The 18,667-nt window shown below is 42.6% G+C and overlaps 1 protein-coding gene across 4 annotated transcripts in view; it reads right to left on the minus strand.

Moving 5' to 3' along the window:
• Positions 1–6,340: 6,340 nt before the first annotated feature.
• CDKAL1 (CDK5 regulatory subunit associated protein 1 like 1) overlaps positions 6,341–18,667 on the minus strand; it is a 650,586-nt gene continuing 638,259 nt past the window's right edge. For all 4 annotated transcript variants that reach the window (XM_068557565.1, XM_068557566.1, XM_068557568.1 and 1 more), the window contains one exon: positions 6,341–7,327. In XM_068557565.1, coding sequence (XP_068413666.1) covers positions 7,136–7,327 — 192 coding nt within the window. In that variant the 3' untranslated portion in view covers positions 6,341–7,135. The remainder of the gene's footprint in view (positions 7,328–18,667) is intronic.

Consider the following 18,667-nt stretch of genomic DNA (forward strand, 5'->3'; position numbering starts at 1 on the left):
TATTAGCTGTGGGTTTTTCATAAATATCATGTTGAGGAATTTCCCCTCTATTCCTAGTTTTCTAAGAAGTTTTGTCATGAAAGGGTGTTGGATTTTGTCAAATGTCTTTGCTGTTTCAGCTGAGATGATCACATGCCCCCCCTTTTAAAATTAATGTGATGTTAAATTGATTGATTTTATATTGAACCACTCTGTATTCCTGGTATAAATGCCACTTGGTCATGGTAAACAATCCTTTTAATATGCTGTTGAAGTTAATTTGTTAATATTTTGAGTATTTTTGCACTTATATTCATAGGGGATTTTAGTTTGCAATTTTCTTGTAGTGTCTTTATCTGGCTCTGATACCAGGATAATGCTGGCCTCATAGAATGAGATAGGAAGTGTTCCTTCCTCCTCCATTTTTTGGTAAGAGTTTAAGAAGAATTGGTGTTTATTATTCTTTAGATGTTTGGTAGAATTCACCTGTGAAGCCACCTGCTCCTGGACTTTTCTTTGTTCATGCTGGTCAGGGGGGAAAGTCTAGGGTTTAAAGAAAAAAATTCTTGCTGCAAGGTCTCTTCTTTAGAGAGCCAAGGCCCGCAAAAGAATTTTCCCAGGGACTCCTACCAATATACCTAGTTCACTCTTATGCTTCACTCACTGTTTAAATAATTTCTGGTTATTTCAAAGTAAATTACACTTGCAAGAGTAAAAATGTCACATAAATTCCTCCTGCAAGGGCAAAGATTCACAAGATAGCATGAGGAATTTCTTTCAGGATTGAGTGTCAACAGAGTCATTCTAAAGTGACCTTTTGAGGGAAATAACACTGAATTTAAAATAAGCTGGAATTTGTACTTAGACTCATTACTTCATTACTTATGTATACATTATGTGGATGGTATGCTTCAGGTCACAAAGGCTGGACTCAAGTACATTGAGTCATAAGTAAACAACTTCCTTTACATCTATTTGAAAATCTTTAGGTCTGTTTAAAAAGCACTGGCGTTTTATTCCTCTTTATGGAAACCGGGGGTTAAAAACAGAAGTTAAAAGCTTGGACCTTGGAATTGGACAGTCTGGGATAACATCTATAGTTATTATGATTAATTACATATATTAAAAGCAGATTAGATAAACCCGAGAGTTAAAATTCCTAGTTCTTCAGGCTTTTCTGAACTCCAAGTTTTCCCTTACCTTGATCCAAGGTTTCTGGGTTTTTTCCCCCTACATTTTTTTTTTTTCTGGGCACTTGCCTCACCAGTACTTGTAAGTGTATTCAGAGGCCCAAAAATTAGGAAGACCATACGAGACCAAATGAAACTCTTTGCTTCAACTGCTACACAGTTGGGATATTTTGGCTATAGAGCTCTAGGAAACAAGTACTGGTAGGAAATAATTGACCAAAAACTAATGAAGAATAATAGTGTCTGCACTTCCTTTTACCCCAAGGTAGCGTGGGGAAGGGCATGACTTCTAGGCCTCCCTATTAATCTCTTTGCTCTTTTAATCTTTGGCCATGGAAAAATGCCCTTCTTGATCTTAGATTGGCCACCCAAATCTGTGCTCCACAGCACTCGTTAATTTGATCTCCTCAAATACAGCTGCAATCCATTTTCTTTGAATTTTTCTTCCTTTGCTGCATTTGTTAAAATTAGACTTTAAGTCCCTTGAGGCAAGAATCTTTTTATCTCACATATAATTCTTTTGGGTGGTCATGTGTTAATAACAAAATTTAAAACACCTAACCTTATTTATAAAGTTGGTTTTCATGTTTAAATGGCTAAAGGAACCATGAAAGGGGAAGAAAGGATGTGTGCCTAGGACACACTACTTGATACATGTGATCTCATTTCATCTTTAATGACACTGCAATGCAGTTGTGTTCCTATTTTACAGATGAGGCTCAGAAAGAAGTGGTCTGGCTGCAAATTTAAACCAAACTTTTGTTGATGTCAAAAATCTCATGCTCTTTCCCTATACTATTTTCCTCAGATTTGTACTGGAAACAACTGAGATCTGAACCCAGTTGATTCAGGTCCTTAACTCCATGGTTCCTTAACTCAACTTCTATGGTTTCAACAGCATAAAAATCAAGCTCAGTGGAAAAGCAAGTATAAATTTATCAAATGTGCTATCGATGAATTAACTTTCAAAAACTAAAAATACTTTGAGAAGTGGTTAGGACCCCAGATTAAATATAAATTTGGCATGGATGCTCTAGGTTAGGTTGTATCATAGAGCAGAAACCCTAGCTTTCTTGATTCATGGCACCCCTAGGCCAAAAGAAACAGCTAACCACTCTGGTTATTAAGTAGGTAGGTCCTAACAACTTAAGAAATATTTGTGTCTTAATATCTTACAAGAACTATTTGAAAAAAATAATACATGTAAATTGAAATAAATATATCTATTTCATTCTAAAATTGCCGTAATTATCTATGAATGGGAGGTGTGCATCTTTTGGGCACTGCACAACTTCTCAAACCTTGAAACAAAATCACCTTCATTCCTTGTTAAACATTGATTTTTCACTTGATACTTGCTTTTTTATCACAGTCACCACCTAAAACCTAGTCTTACAAAGATACGGTAACATCAAAAAATGTTGTGCATTTTAATGTTGAAACTGTGAACTATTTTGAGCTAATAGTTTTACATGGTATCTGACAGATGTCATTGTGTTTCCCTCAAAAATGTAAAATATCCCACGGTGCTCCTGTGAGTTCAGTGCAGCACCTTGGGGGGCTTAGGGGCCAGGCAAGCCTTAAGAATATCACTTACCCTCCTATCATTTACCTTTTCTTCTTTCTCTCCCTCCTTTCTACCCTTCTCTACCTCTCTCCCTTCTTAGGTTTTTCCCCTATGCTTATTTTATAATGATAAAACCTCTTGAAGCTTCATTTGTAACTCTAATTCTCCCTCCATGACATCTTATAATATACACTGAAATTTTCAACCTGGAGTGAAGTCAATGGAAAAGCCTATGTTTTGACTGAACGACATATGGAAATCTGATGTTTAGACACATTTTCCTAGCAACAAAGCAAAGTTTTCACCAAAGAATTTTTACGTTATCCTATTGACAGTCTTGCACTTGATGAACCAGGGAAGATAGAAAGAAAGAGAGAGAGGGAGAGGGAGGGAGAAAGGAAGGAAAAGAAACTTGATTGTTAAATCTTTAAGAGTGTATCAAGTACCATGCACATTCTTGGAGCAGGACGACATGGAGAGAAAGGCTGGGCTCCCCCAGAACCTAGGCATCCACAGAGTTAATCCTAGATACCCGTCTATTGGCTCAGGTCAAGTTTAGGTGGAAGATGGGGTCATGGGAGCGGGAAGAGTATACAGCCTAGAAGCACAGGCTTTGGAGTCAGGCTGAGTTCAAGTTCTGCCTCTAGAACTTAGTAGCTCTGTGCCCCTGGCAAGTTACTTAGTCTTGTGTGTTTTAGATTTTTTCTTTTTCTCAGCAAAATGGGAATAATAGTACCTATCTCAGGGTTGTGTTTTCAGGACCAATGAACACTTGTAAAGTCCATATCATTTTGTCTGACACGTTTAAAGGCTTGGGAGTTGATGGTTATCAGTGTTATCATTATTATCAAAACAGGGCTGCCTCACGGATGAGAGACAACAGAGACAAGGTCTGCTGAACAAAGTCAAAGGTACAGAGAGAAGAAACAGTGGGGAGAGTGGCAGAGTTCGCATCAAGTGGACGGCATCCGGAACTCTGAGATACTGCTGACAGGAATGTAAATGGGCACAACCCTTTCCAAACACCACTGGGCAGCGTGTGCAAACGCCCTGACTTAGCAATTCCATTTCTCGATATAAGTTCACACAAATACACATCTCTGTGGACCCAAGAACATGTTTATAGCATTATTATTCTAATAGCCAAAAAATTAGAAACAACTCAAAAGTAGGATGGATAATTACAATGTGGTATATTCATACAGCGGAATCCTATTCAGCAACGAAAGTGAATGAACTACTGCCACACACAACAACCTGGATGCATCTCACATGCAACGTTGAGCAAAAGGCAGACACAAAACAGGGCCTGCTGTATGACTGCATTTATGTAAAGTTCATGAACAGGCAGACCAATCTATGACTAGAAATAAGGATAGTAGTTACCTTTTGGGGGACAGAGTTAGTGACTGGGAAGGTGCATGGAGAGCCTACTTGGTGCTGGTTACAATGTGTTCACTTTTTGAAAATCCATCAAGCTGCCGCCCTACGATTTATGCACGTATTTATATATATGTCTGTGCACTTTCATATGTTTGTTTTACTCTAATAAAGAATTTAAGAAAAAAATTGGCCAAAGTATTCAAAAGATATTGCTATAGACTGAATATTGTCCTCCCCACCCCCTGCCAATTCATATGTTAAAACCCAATCCCCCATGTGATGGTGGGAGGTGAGGCCTCTGAAAGGTGATTAGGTCATGAGGGTAGAGCCCTCATGAATGGGATTAACGCCCTTACGAGAGACACTGAGAGCTCCCTTGCCCCTCCCACCATACGAGGACGCAGCAAGAAGACGGCCATCTATAAACCAGAAAGTGGGCCCTCACAAGCTACCGAATTGCTGGCACCTTGATCTTGGACTTTCCAGCCTCCAGAACTGTGAGAAATACGTTTCTGTTGTTTAGAAGCTACCCAGTCTATGGCATTCTGCTATAGCAGCCTGAATGAACGAAGACAGATCTCTTCACAGGTTTCCTTTTTAGTAGAGAGGGTTGCATTAAAGAAAAAACAAAAAGACTTTGGTACTAAGGAAAAACATGAAAAGAAAATATAAAGCATAACAACAGTTATGTTTACAAACTGCAGGTCAACGGTTCTACCATGCCTGACTCTGTGTGAATTAGGATAGGCTGGCTCACGCTATGGTAACGGCTCCCAAATCTCAGGGGCTCAACACAGGCTCCTTTCTTGTTCCACACGACGTCCAGCACACGCCGGCGGAAGGCGCTGCTCCTCGCGCTCCCCCAGGGACCCGGGCTGGAGGAAGCTGCATCCTGACATGTGTGTCCACAAGGACGTCTATGGTGCAGAGAACACAGGGCAGACTGGATTTGAACATGGCTGCCCCAAAGAAAGACAGGACCTTTCCACTCCCTTTGCACTGGCCAGGTCACACCATCAGGCCTAACCCCAAAAGGGTAGATGTGCCATCACACTACGGGCAGGAAGGAGAGGAGCTGGACAGGAAACAGCTTTACTGATGCCACACTTACCCCTATGGCTCCCAAGCTCAGTCGCATTCAGAATTCTGTCTACGAGATAACTGAGTGGTTGACACCCACCCACGCTTCTCTCTCTTATCCCTCTAGCAGGAGGTCATGGAAGAAGCAAGCTGGATCTCCAGACCACTGCCACCCCCTTGCCAACTGGTCCCCAATATGGCGACTGCTATCGTGTATGATCTGGTCCCTGCTGCAGGGCTTCTAAACTTTCCGGACCGAAGAGCAGAGTGGAGCCGCAGCCTACGTGGGGTTACATAACAGCCAGGGCGGCGCGGGGACAATCCCGTATGGCTGAACAATCCCTGAGAATCCCCACCGCGGTTGGTGAGGGGCCGTGGGGCTACTGGATTTCTGGGTGTATCACTCTCACTCACAGAAGAAAAAATGAAGGGACGAGAGCGGAGGAGAGACAGGTACAGAGCTAGAGGGGAGGAAAGAAGCAGATGAGGGGGTGAGAGGAAAAGAGTGAGACAGCGGAAATAGAAAAAAAGCTTTCTGTCTCCAATCTGTCCCAGATGCAAAGCTTTTCTTATGTCTTATATAGTGTGACTCTAGGCTTTCGGTAGCATTTCCACTTCTGCTAGGTTTTTATTAAATTAAGTACCACGCTGGAACCCACTCTGTTTATTAATAAAGAAATGACTGCACATATCTCAAGAAAGGAAGCACCCAGCAGGCTCCTATTCTCTGCCGACACATCTCACTCCTGCTGCTGCCAGAACAGGGGGATCCCAAGTGGACATGTCACCACAGGACTCAGGGGAAGCAGGAGCAAACCCTTGCATTTTAAATGTGATCTCCTCTTAGGAGCACATACCAGGGTCGGGAGAAGTGTACTAATACTAAAGGTTTTCGTTTTGGTTTTTTAACTCACCGACTTGCGATATAATTTAATTTTAATCTGGATTCAAAAGATACAAAAGAGGTTGAAACATTTTGAGATAAAATGAAGAGCTGAACAGGGATGGGGGTTTAAAAATGAAAACTGTCCGGTGGTAACTACTGGGCGCCTGATTTCCCTGCGCTATACAATCCAAGTAACTTATTCAGACGCTGACAGACGTGAGCCTTGCTCGTTACACCAATTCCTTTTATTGTGGAAGAAATCACTTCATTTAGTAAAGGCCAGTGATGTCAGGTAGAAATAGACAGTGGATGGAATCAATCGAAAATGTCAGAAAAGAGGCAGAGCTTGTTTCCGACAAGTCCAGTCTCTGAAAAGTCTGCGGGAGCTAAAGAAGTGGCTGGTTCCTCAGGCTTCTCAAAATGTTGCCGGGAGCCCTTTAATTGGTAGGCTCTCCCTGTACATTCTGAAAGGATTCAAGTTCCAGAAACAGGTTTCCACGTAAACTTTTCAGGAACGCATCTGCTGTGGAAAATAAGATGTGTGTAGTAGCATCGTGACCCCAAACAAAGCATAAAGAGAAAGATACACGTAAAAATGTTTATTGAAAATGGAAAATTCTTCCCACATAAGGAAGAGGTGACCAGACCCACGGTACAAACAGGTTCTGACTTGAAGATTGGTGATTTAAAGAAAATGCGACCACTTGCATTTCTTGCTAAAAGTAAGCCGAGGGGAGCTTAATCGAAAAGACATGCTATGGCAGCTGTTGTTGGGTTTTAGGTCAAATAACCAATGAGTCCAACTCAAGGTGAGACTGGGTAAGCCTCATTAAAGAGTGTGGCTGAAGGGCAAGGAGACAGTATAAATTATTGCCCTTTGAGAACTGACGTGGTCGCTCTCCTTTTCTTTGAAGATTTTAATTAGAAATTTATTCCTCTTCACAGATTTTGTTTTTTAAAGGCCACACTGTGCAGCACGTGGGATCTTAATTCCCCAACCAGGGATCGAACCCATTATTCTTCTTCACAGATGCTTCAGTTAGTTGTGTTTTAATTATAGACCTTGATCAAAAAAGCAAAAAGAAAAGCAAACAGAGCCAGGACCACAGACATCCTCAGTGCACAGTCCTGGTGTAGCCTTTGCAATGGTAGCGCCATTCTGGAACTCGCCGAGTTTCGCCGAGTTGCATCCAAGGTGTGGGATACTGAATTCAGGTGGTTCCCAAGCCTATTTCTGAATTCCTATAGAGAGAGAAACATAGAGGAAAACGAAAGACATTAAGGATGCAAAATAAGAAAGAAAAAAAGTGCTAATGTGGCATCAGTCAAGCAAAGGATCCCGAGAAGGAGCTATTTTTTTATTGAGATATGATTGACATATAATATTGTATTAGTTTCAGGTACACAACATAAGGATTCAATATTTGTATACATTGTGAAATGAGCACCACAGTAAGTCTAGTTACAACACAGTTACAATTTTTTTCCCTTGTAATGAGAACTTTTAAGGTCTACTCTCTAACCAACTTCCAAATATACAATGCAGTATTGTTAACTATAGTCAGCATGCTGTACGTTACATTCCCAGGACATATTTACATTATAACTGGAAGTCTGTATCTTTTGACTCCCTTCACCCGTCACCCACCTGCCACCCCCGTGTCTGACAACCACTAATCTGCTCTCTGCATCTATATATTCGGTTTTGTTTTGTTTTTTCAGATTCTATGTCTTTCTGACTTATTTCACTTAGCATAATGCCCTCAAGGTCCATCCATGTTGTTGTGAATGGCAAGACTTCCTTTTTTTACACCTGAGTAATACTCCATTGTATACATATGCCCCATCTTCCTTGTCCATTCACCCATTGATGGACACTTAGGTTGCTTCCATGTCTTGGCTATTGTAAATAATGCTGCAGTGAACATGGGATGCATGTATCTTTTTGGGTTAGTGTTTTTGTTTCCTTTGCGTAAGCACTCAGAAGTAGAATTGCTGGATCATATGGTAGTTCTATTTTTAGTTTTTTAAGGAAACTCCATACCGTTTTCCAGAGTGGCTGCACCAATTTACACTCCCACCAACAGTGCACGCGGGTTCCCTTTTCTCCATATGTTCACCAACATTTGTTAGTTCTTATCTCTTTTGATGACAGCCATTGTAACAGGTATGAGGTTATATCTCATTGTGGTTTTAATTTGCATCTCCCTGATGATTAGTGCTGATGAGCATCTTTTCACGCATCTGTTGGCCATCTGTGTGTCTTCTTTGGTAAACTGTCTATTCAGATCCTCTGCCCATTTTTAAAATCAGATTTTTTTTTTTTTTTTTTTTGGCTATTGAGCTGTATGAGTTCTTTATACATATTTTGGATATCAACCCCTTATCATATATCAGATATATGATTTGCAAATATTTTCTCCCATTCAGCTGGTTGCCTTTTCATTCTGTTGATGGTCTCCTTTGCTGTGCAGAAGCTTTTTAGTTTGATGTAAGAAGAAGCTATCACTCACTCCTTCAACACAGGCACATTCAAACACCTACCATAGGCCAGGTAGGCCAAGTTAAGTACAAGTTATAGTTCCTTTCCTTGAAGGGTCAGACCAAGTTCATAAATTTCCAGATTATACACAAACTATATGAAAGAGACAAACAGTGTTTACGGAAAATCAAGGCAGACTTCACGAAGGGTAGAATTTATGTAGAGTGGAGTCATATCACAAATGTATCTAACTTTTAGGGATGCAACCATATCCACTCAGGAAAAGAAGAATGACAAAGGAACAAAACACGGAAGCCATTTTATCCATCAAACACGCCCCTCAGGACAGGGCCTCCCAGCTGGCGCACGGCTGCAGGAGGGCTGCTCCGACCCTCAGGGGGCACCTGAGGGGGTCTGAGTGGCCACAGGGATCCACCCCACGCACAGCCTCTCCACCCACTCTGGTGTGCCATGCGCCAGACATGGAAAGGCTGGGAAACCCTGCCTGGAGGGAGCACGAGCAGCTAGGATACGTGACGGTGAGACTTGGTAGTTGCTCTCTGTTCCCTGACGCGTCTCAGCAGGTGTGGGGAGGAGGGGACCGGGGCACCTGGCCACTCTCAGGGTGGTTCTAGTGTTTCAAAGTGTAATTTCGATTCCATGATATAAGATTTCCACCTTATGCACAGGCCTTAGAATCAGTGTCTCCCCTGTTGAAACCTGAATAACATTTTGAGAGATGGAGGCGGGGTGGGGAAGGAGAATACGGGATGGAAGAAACAGTGCGGGGCTGGGAGGAGGGGGCGACCCAGAGGCACGGCCGTGGAAGTGCAAGAAATCCACAGAAGCACAAGATGCCTCCGAACAACCATTTCACGTGGCTTATTCTTTCCTTCCACACTCTCGAACAATCTTCTGGGGACAGCTTCGGCCTCTGTGTGGAAAGGCAGCCCCGCCACGCACAGTAGAAGCATTGGGAGTGTGCTTTACAGAAGGTAACTCTGGCACGAAGGTGCAGGGTGGATTGAGGGGGAGGGGGGAGAATGGGGGCAGAGAATCCGGGGGCAAGTTGTGGCGACAGATGAGGTGGAGAGTGCTGAGGACCTGTGTTGGGAGGATGGCAGAAGGCACGGAAAGGAGGGAACAACAGACACTTAATGTAGAATCAACAGTACTTGAGTTCAGGTGAGTGGGTAATGGAGGGACAAAGAAGAGGAATGGGGAAATGAGAAGAACTTTCACAACCCAATTTCCACCAGCTAATTGCCTGCGATAGATATGGAAGAATTCTTGCTTTGACTATAGGAGACTGATTGCAAAATTAATATAGCTTTTGTCCACAAGGATAAATCTCTCAACCCCAATGGCAGTCGAGCCATCATTTACTTCTGGACTCCTCAGAGATCTGGGCTGACACCCTGCTGCTCTCCCTGCACTGGGGACCCTTGACAAGAAGGTCACAGCTGGACGGACAGAGCCGTGGTCCCCGCAGCAGCTACGGCTGCACCCAGACCTGCCCCGGGAAACCGCTCTCTTGTAAGATTGGCTTTCTGAGTGATATTTTGGAGCCGGGAATATGTTGACAAGCTTTCATTTTGATTGGTTAAAAATAGCCCCAAGGTCTCAAGGACAGCACTCAACCTTGGGAAAGAACGCAGCCTTCTACAGCTAAAATAACGGAAGCTCTGTGAGTTCCTCAAAAGCAGAGAGGCTGCCTACTTCATCTCTGGGTTCTTGGAACCTGCACAGCGGCAAACACAGAGCAGGTACTCAGCAAGTGTTCAGAAATGAATGAACGAATGAATGAGTGAATGAACGGATATGAGGATGTGTATTCCAGATGAGATACAACTGATCAAAAACATGCTTAGCTATGTCTCTGGTGATCGATGCGCACAACTGTAGACGAGTCTTGAGTTGTTGCCTCTAGCAATTAAACCATCACTTCCTAAGCTTGGGTTTACAAGAACTAAGAGGTTGATTAAGTTCTCCTAGGCCTGAGTTCTTTAACCTTTTTAAGTCACAGATGGCTTTGAGAAGGCAGTGAGGACTACAGACTGTTCCCCCAGAAAACCGTGGAGGCATCCGTGCACATATACACACAGCCTCGCTCACACCCTGCAAATGACTTCAGGAGGTTCACAGATCCAGACACTGTAGGGCCTGATGCTTTCTCTTAAAAAAAAAAAAAAAAAAAAATCTATACAAAATTAAGAACAGGGCCTTGGAAGGGGTCCCTCAAAGTGTCAGGCCCTGAATCTTAAGCTCTACTAGCTTCAGGGAAGATCTGCCCCTGTCCCACCCCCAGTTCAGAATAATGAACCTTGGTTCTGTGCCTGCAATCCCAGAAGCTGCCATTCGGTGATCACTGGTGTAGGGGGCCAGGGGTCAGGCTGCCCCGGGCAGCTCTAGGTGAGTCTCAAAGCATCAAGCATTTGGTTGGGTTTTTAACACATTCTGCTTCACAAAGGTGCAGTACAGGTAAAGTACCTGTGCTCTCAGCCTGAAAACACCCTTCAACTTTTAACAAGAGTTTCGTAGAATTTCTTCCTCTGTTCCTTCCAACTCATTTGCCATAAAATTTTGCTCAAAATATAAAAGGTACCTATTAAACCAGCATTGTGGATTATCTGTGGCTGGGTTCAACATAGTCATTCTTCCTTGGGCACTGATTTTTCCCTCCCTCACTCAAACATTTTACACATCTGAACATAACTGACCCATATGGTGGCAAGCCGCTCTCCTGTCCCTGGGAGCAAGTCTGCATCACAGAACCGTATGGAGTACCGTGGCATCCATACGCAGCCCCGCAAGAAGCCCACCCTGCCATTCTCCCTAAGATCAAGGTGAGAGCTTGATGACACAGCAGGAGAGAGAAAATGCAGCCTGCCTCTACCATGCTGTGCTTCTTTCATTATCTTCACCCTGTACCGGTTCACCATATTGATTAAGGGAGTTTGATGATGTGTTTTTAAATATAAGATTGAAAGAAAGTTTCTCAGAAGACAGAGTGATCTGTTGCCAGCTAGCTTTGTACATTTCAATTGTCACTACCACTGGGATATTGAAGGAAAAGTAATTTAGACATACGGGAAATACAAGGACTTTCTCATACAGTCCAAGATCCTCAAACATATAAATGCACAACTGTCGCGATTTCCACACAGTCAGAAGCACCATTCATGAACAGAAAATAATGTAGTATCTCTAGACTGTAACGAAAATAAAAAGGGTTTACAGGTGAAGTGATGACACATAATCAACAGCAAGATAAAGTTTAGAGACACACGCAGAACAATGTGTAAAATTGACTTCAGAGCAAACCTTGGCATAGTCGATAGTTCTGGAAAGTAAACAGAAGGCTCGAACCTTCCATAAACCTCTTAAACATTACCAAGTTATTAATTTTTGAACGTTAAGACACACTGGTATCTCTCAAGCTATAATGCAACAGATACAAGAAATTTTATTATTTACTAAAACTATTCAAACATCAGCTCTCAGATTCATAATTCTTAAGAAATCAAATTCCACTTAGAAATGCCTTTTACAGAACAGATAGAAACAAAGCAGGATATGACCTTCGTTCAATCAAAAAGATCCATGTATTTAGCCAGTCACAGTAGACTAAGGACACATTAAGAAAGTGTTAACTTTGATTAACATTTTTCCCCCCCTTGTAAATTTCACTGTTCCCTTGATTAATTTCTAAACATACTTCCTAATTCTTAAACATATTCTAACTTTCAAAAGTATAGCTTATCAAATCCTACTAAAGTAATAAACCTATTAGAGTAGCATCACATATATATGCCAAAAAAACCAAACCAAACCAAAAACAACTCTGATGTTCAGAACCTTCAGGGATCAGATTTCAATCAGTTAAAGATAAAGACAGTTGGGATGGTAACAATAGTCAACCTCTAATTATTTCCTTCTTCTCTAGCAGTTATACACGTATTGCTAGGGAAAGGAAGGAGAGGCCTTTAACCTGGGCACTTTTATCACCCGAGAAACAAATGGGACCTGTTCTAGAAGCAGTAAGTGCATGGGCTCTGGGCTCTAATCCCAGCGCCATCTGAGAATTCTTGGGCAAATAATTTATCCTCTCTTTTGCCTCCATACAGAATCACCTGAGATACGGTAAGTATCTGCACATCATAGGGTTGTTCTGAGGATTAAACGAGATATACACATTGTGTCTTGAACACTTAAAATTCAGTGAAGATGAAACATGGTATTTTATGGTCCTAACGAAATATGCAAACTGCCTCAGATATTATTTTTGTAAAATTACAAAGTCACTATTTTATTTGCTTTTCAAATATGGTTTATCAATTTAAACTATTTTTGTTTCTTATACGTATCATCAGGAGGTGCATAGTATAATGAATAGCATGGCAGACCAGAAACCGAATCCAAGTTCACATATTTATCAGCTGTGTGACAAGTGGTTTAAGCTCTCCAGGTCTAGTTACCTCTTCTATGAGGTAGGGATACCAATATCTACTTTAAGATGTTGCTGAAAGGGTTAGAATTCGCATGCCCAGAGCCCAGGCAGAGTGCCAGGAATACAGAAGGTTTCGATGAAGGGCCACCGTTACACTCCATTGCAGGAGCGTGGCGTGGAAAACGGAGAATAGCAGAGCCTCCCACAGCACTTGCCAGCAGGGCCGGGAGGGTGACGTCCTGTCCCGGGTGCTGTCCTCGCAGCTCTAACCCACGAGGGAGAAGCTACGCCCGCCGCGGAGCTGGCACCTCCTACTCCCCGGGCTCTCAGTCTGTGGGGTGAGCCTTCTGGAAAAGCTCTTAACTAAACCCATCCTATATAAGAAGGGAGACCCGGACACCACCATTTATAAAGAGGAATTCACCTGTCAGATGTGCCACGGGCCCTTGTTATGTCTGCCTTTTCTTCCAATAGCTAATACCGTTGTAACGCTGCTGCTTTCAAGGAAACTAAAAAGGAAGAAAACAAGTCGCAGTCACCGCCACGGCTCTGCCCTTGCTCTGCTCTCCGCCTGACCCTGCCATCTCGCCTCCAGCCACCATGCGCCCCTGCCCCTCTTCTTACTGACGTGTCAGATCTCGACTGGACAAAACCTCTCTCACCAGCACACAGCCCAGACGCACTGGGAGCTCCCACTCTGTGGGCTGTGTGTCCTGCTGGCTGGCCCTCATCACGGCACTCACGGCACATGTGATCCCCCAAGCTCGCACCGTCCCACCAGAAAGTGCGCTCAGTTCAGGCGGAGCTGAACAAGCTGCACAAGAGAACCCGCTCCAGCAGAAGCCTCAGGCTCTACACAGTTACCAGGAAAGGGGTGCAGGGCGCCTCCCGGCAACCGTATGGCCGGCTGATCCTGGAGCTCCCTGGTGGAGGAAGACAGGGGCCACCAGGGCTGGGCCTCCTCTAAGGCCCTTTTCTTCTGTGGAGCTAACGCAGACCCGCTGAGAAAACTGCTTGCTAAGAAAACAGGCCTCCAGGGCCACCCTTATTTGTCCTCCTCACAGCTCTTTCAGCCAAAGGAAACAGACCTGAAGGAAAGGGTACCTAGAAGGCGGTCAATCAACGTTTTCTGAAGGGATATTTGGGTTTCTACTTGTTCCTTTGCATTCTGTGTTCATATTTTCATATAGTTGCAAGCATCCTTTTCTTGGGAGCTGATGAACTTGCCCTTCCAATGGAAGAAAGTCACCCTGTTCAGCGGCCTCTCCTGCAGTTCCTCCTCATCAAAAATGTTTATAAATTGTGACACGGTTGCAGAACCAGAGGCATAACGATCCAGCAAGAATGGTGGACGACAAGCTCTGTGTAAAAACACTAAGTAGAAGCAGTGTTTCTGGAACGTTCCCCATGTGTCCAGCAGGGCTCTATTCTCCATGCTTTCTCTCCTTTAATCCTCCCAACCGCCCAGTGAAGTAGTTAACACGCGTTTCTCCCAACTTTAAGTATTCACCCAATTTACAGACAGTAGGTGTAAATGCGGAAGCAGAGGAGAGGCTTGGCTTTAGACGTATTAAGTCTAGCCTGGCAGTTACATATCAGAGATGCATTTATAGTGCAATGCAAAGAAATGAGAAAAATGAAGGCACTGAATAATTATTAAAATAACTACCAGTATCAAGATTCCTGTCAAACAGACTTTCTCCACTTTACGTGGAGATAATGGTGTTATTCTGTGTTTCCTAGAGAAGGCCCTTCCAGGAAAGCCAGCCTCAGGTCAGGCAGAGACATTGCACGCGACCTGTCTTGCAGCTCTGGGCCATGTTGAGACTCTGTAAACGTGACCTGTGGATGGCACGTCCCGGGTTTTCTCTGCACACACACGCACATGCCCACATGCACACATACTTGATCTGCTCACATTAGAACATGTTGCAAAATGTGTTTTAATGAGGAACAGTTGGTCTGGTTCTGCTCAAATAAAAAACATCCCTGTAAGAGAGTTGCCACCTGTCTCCCCAGCTTGCAGTGCAGCTTCTAAATGAATTCTTCGGTCCCTGCCACCTGCAGGTGTTGCCATGGGCCAGCAATCACATTCCACATGCCAGCTTCCCTTCCTGGACTGACAGACAACTTTGTCCCTGTGCTTCATGTCTTTACCAGATACCAGGACGGACAGGGGATTACAGGGGCCAAGGCACCTTCCTCCACTATGCTTCTAGACATTTCTCAAACTGGGAGCATCTTAATATCACATAATTAGGAGTGCCCATTATCTCTGAACCAAAGATGGTAGTATTTTCTAGCTCTTGCAGTCTCTGGAAAGAATGTTATATGTATAGTCCATTAGCATTACTGGTATATCATCATGTAACAGGATCAACAAATTAAACTTGGAATCAATTACACCTTATCATTTATTTGGGGAGAAAACTGACATTTGAAAATCTCTGTCACAGACTCACACGATGACAGCACGGTACTGTCAGCCTTTCTGTGTCACTTTTGGGCACGAGCAATTCTAAATCAGCAATTATTCATATGTAATTTTTCCTCTTCCCCCTCACCTCAAATGTGTACTTGTTTATCAGATCATTAAAATCGCAAAGAAAAAGTTTTAAACCAGAACACACACACACTCTAAAAAAACCACTATTATCTTAGTTTTTTTAATCTTATTTTGGTGATAGCAGAGTAAACCCAAGGCTTTGCTAATAAGGCCAAACATAAATTATTAAACTGTCTGCCATACGATCAAATGCATTTCAGATTATATTCTGAATAATTTTGGCTTGACGTCCACCAAAGGAACAGATCTGACGTGTCCCTGCGTGGTCTCGGTGATCCCTCCCTTGCTGGATGCCCAACCCTCTGACTTCAACAGCGCTAAACGAAAGAAAGAGGTAATAATCCTACCAAAAACCAAAGCTCGGCACCTGCCCATCCTAATTATTTCCTGTAAGATCGTGTTCCACCCTACTCAAGAGATCTGAAAATAACTCTTAAGCTCTGAACTTCTTTTCATAAATTCAAAATATTTCTTATGTGTAAATCTTTCTCATGGCTCAGAGGCACTGTTACAGCTTGAAGTGGAAGCTAACAGGGAGGAAGAAAAAATTGATATCTTGTAACTCTAGATAAATTAGAGTTTAGAATCATCTTTTTTTCAACCAAGCCTGAACATGTTGCCTATGCAGAAAACCTATGGAAACCAAATATGTGATCAATACAAGGAAATTGTCTTAAAATATACATTATGCAGCACGGTACACTATTCGAAAGGAACCTCTAAATCTCCTAGTTTTGAAGAGTTTGCTTTGAATACGAAATTATCTCCATAGCGGAAAGGTATCTCTATCGCAGGTGCATTTTATCCCTAAAATATAAACTTCAGGAGGCACCTCTTCACATGAGCATCCCTAACGCGCGCTGCTGCACGAGTCCCTGGTAAGAAGAGATGAACAAAGGTGACCGCTCAGTCTCTGTAATGCCTTCTCAACCCCTCATTGCGGGCTTCTATCTGAATGCCTTCCTCTTCTTTGACCTTTTTTTTTTTTTTTTTTTTAGAGATTTTTTGATGTGGACCATTTTTAAAGTCTTTATTGAATTTGTTACAATATTGCTTCTGTTTTGTTTTTTTTTTGGCCACGAGGCATGTGGGATCTTAGCTCCCCGACTAGGGATCGAACCGCACACCCTGCATTGGAAGGCGAAGCCTTAACCACTGGACCACCAGGGAAGTCCCCTTCTTTGACCTTCTTAAGCTTTCTTGAACTTAGCACCAAATGTCCATTCAAATAAGCTTACACTTTCCTGGTTTTCGACTTGTTAACACTTACCAAAATAAGAGGGGCGGGGCAGGTAGGGTAGAGAATCAGATCCAAAATTAATAGTATAGTTCTCTCTTCTGCTAACTAAATATCAGCCACAGATGTACACACACACACACACACACGTGCGTGCACACAGACCAAAAGGCTCACTTAGAACTATGAAGTCTGTGATCGCAACGTTCATGACAGTGGTAGAAATCAGAACTCATCTGTTCCGAATTACTGGCTGGGAATAAGCATTAGTACAAACTAAAGCTGCTCCGCAGGTGTGGCAAAGTTAAAGAAAAAGTAAATTGGGTCAAAATGCTTCACTGACAATGAAGTCCTTTTGATAATCTCTTAAACCACAACCGAAACCATCCTCGTTGCATGGAGTGTACACCGCAAGCTGTGAACTGGGATGCAGATGAACATAGCAACTGGGTGCATTAAAGTTAATCTTTAATCAATTCAACTCAAAATAATCACTCCTAAGGATTTTGTCCAAATATGTAACCATGAGGGTGTGTTGGCAGATGTTTGTGTTCTAAATAACAACAACAACAAAAAACCACGGGTGATGTTAACCGCTATCACAATGCAAACCTCTCATCCTAAGTTATCATTTTCAGTGACACTGGAAATACGGTTTTAGCATCACTGAGCTCCATGAAGTGCATAAAATGAATAAAGGAGATGGCGGGTGCTTTGTTCTGTCTCAAAGCATCTCACAAGTGACGAGCTAACATGTAAAATGTTTCCTTCAGATCACCGTGATGTTTATTCATCTTCCAAAGTTCAGATAAACTAGTTAAGAAAAATTACATGGTACATACTCACTGTAATTACACTAAACTCAGCCATCTGAAAAAAGTTCACATCTCTACCTATTTTCCTATCACTTCCAAAGTTCTATTATGTGTTCTTCCAAATATCCATTCCAAGGTATGCCCATTCTCCCTTTCTACTTTGAATATGGATAGTTTTTTAAAAATAAAAAATGATGATTCTACCAAAAGTCACTAAAATAACTGAGAGAAGACTAATATTAAGAGATCTAATTATTTATATCACTATAAAGGCGTGGCAGGCAGCCTTTCAGATGGCCCCAAACGATCCTCACCTCCTAGTAGCCGCGTCCTTGTGTAACACCTTCCCTGGGACGATGGACTGAACTCACTGACTTGCTTCTAATTAATTACACTCCACATAAATGATGGGATGTCCCTTCTGAAATTAGGATACTAAAAACTGTGGCTTCTACCTTTCTCACTCTCTCTGTTTGCTTGTTCTGGGGGAAACAAGCTGCCCTTTGCAGAAGCCCTCATGAGAAGGAACTGAGGGAGACTTTCTACCAACAGCCAACAAAGAACTGAGACCTCAAACAACCCGTAAGAAACTGAATCCTGTCATCACCACATGAGTGGTGTCCAAAATGGGTCTCACTGGACTAAAATCAAGTGAGGTGTCGTCCTCCTTCTGGAGGCTCTAGGGACAAATCCATCTCCTTGCCTTTTCCAGCTTATGTTACTTGGCTTGTGACCCCCTTCCATCTGCAAAGTCAGCATTCTCATCCCTCTGATTCTGATTCTCTTGGAGCCTTTTCACTTTTAAGGTGTCTTCTGATGTCACTGGACCCACCTGGATAATCCAGGAAATCTCTTTATTTTGAAGTCAGTACATTAGCAATTTTTTTTTAAAGTTTAACTTCTTTTTTTGGTTAGTTATCTATTTTATACATATTAGAGTACACATGTTAATCCCAATCTCCCAATTCATCCCACCACCACTTCACTCTGTACGACAGTCTCTAGGTCCATCCATGTCTCCACAAATGACCC

Source organism: Eschrichtius robustus, chromosome 12, assembly GCF_028021215.1.
Source record: "Eschrichtius robustus isolate mEscRob2 chromosome 12, mEscRob2.pri, whole genome shotgun sequence".
NCBI classification, from domain to species: Eukaryota; Metazoa; Chordata; class Mammalia; order Artiodactyla; family Eschrichtiidae; genus Eschrichtius; species Eschrichtius robustus.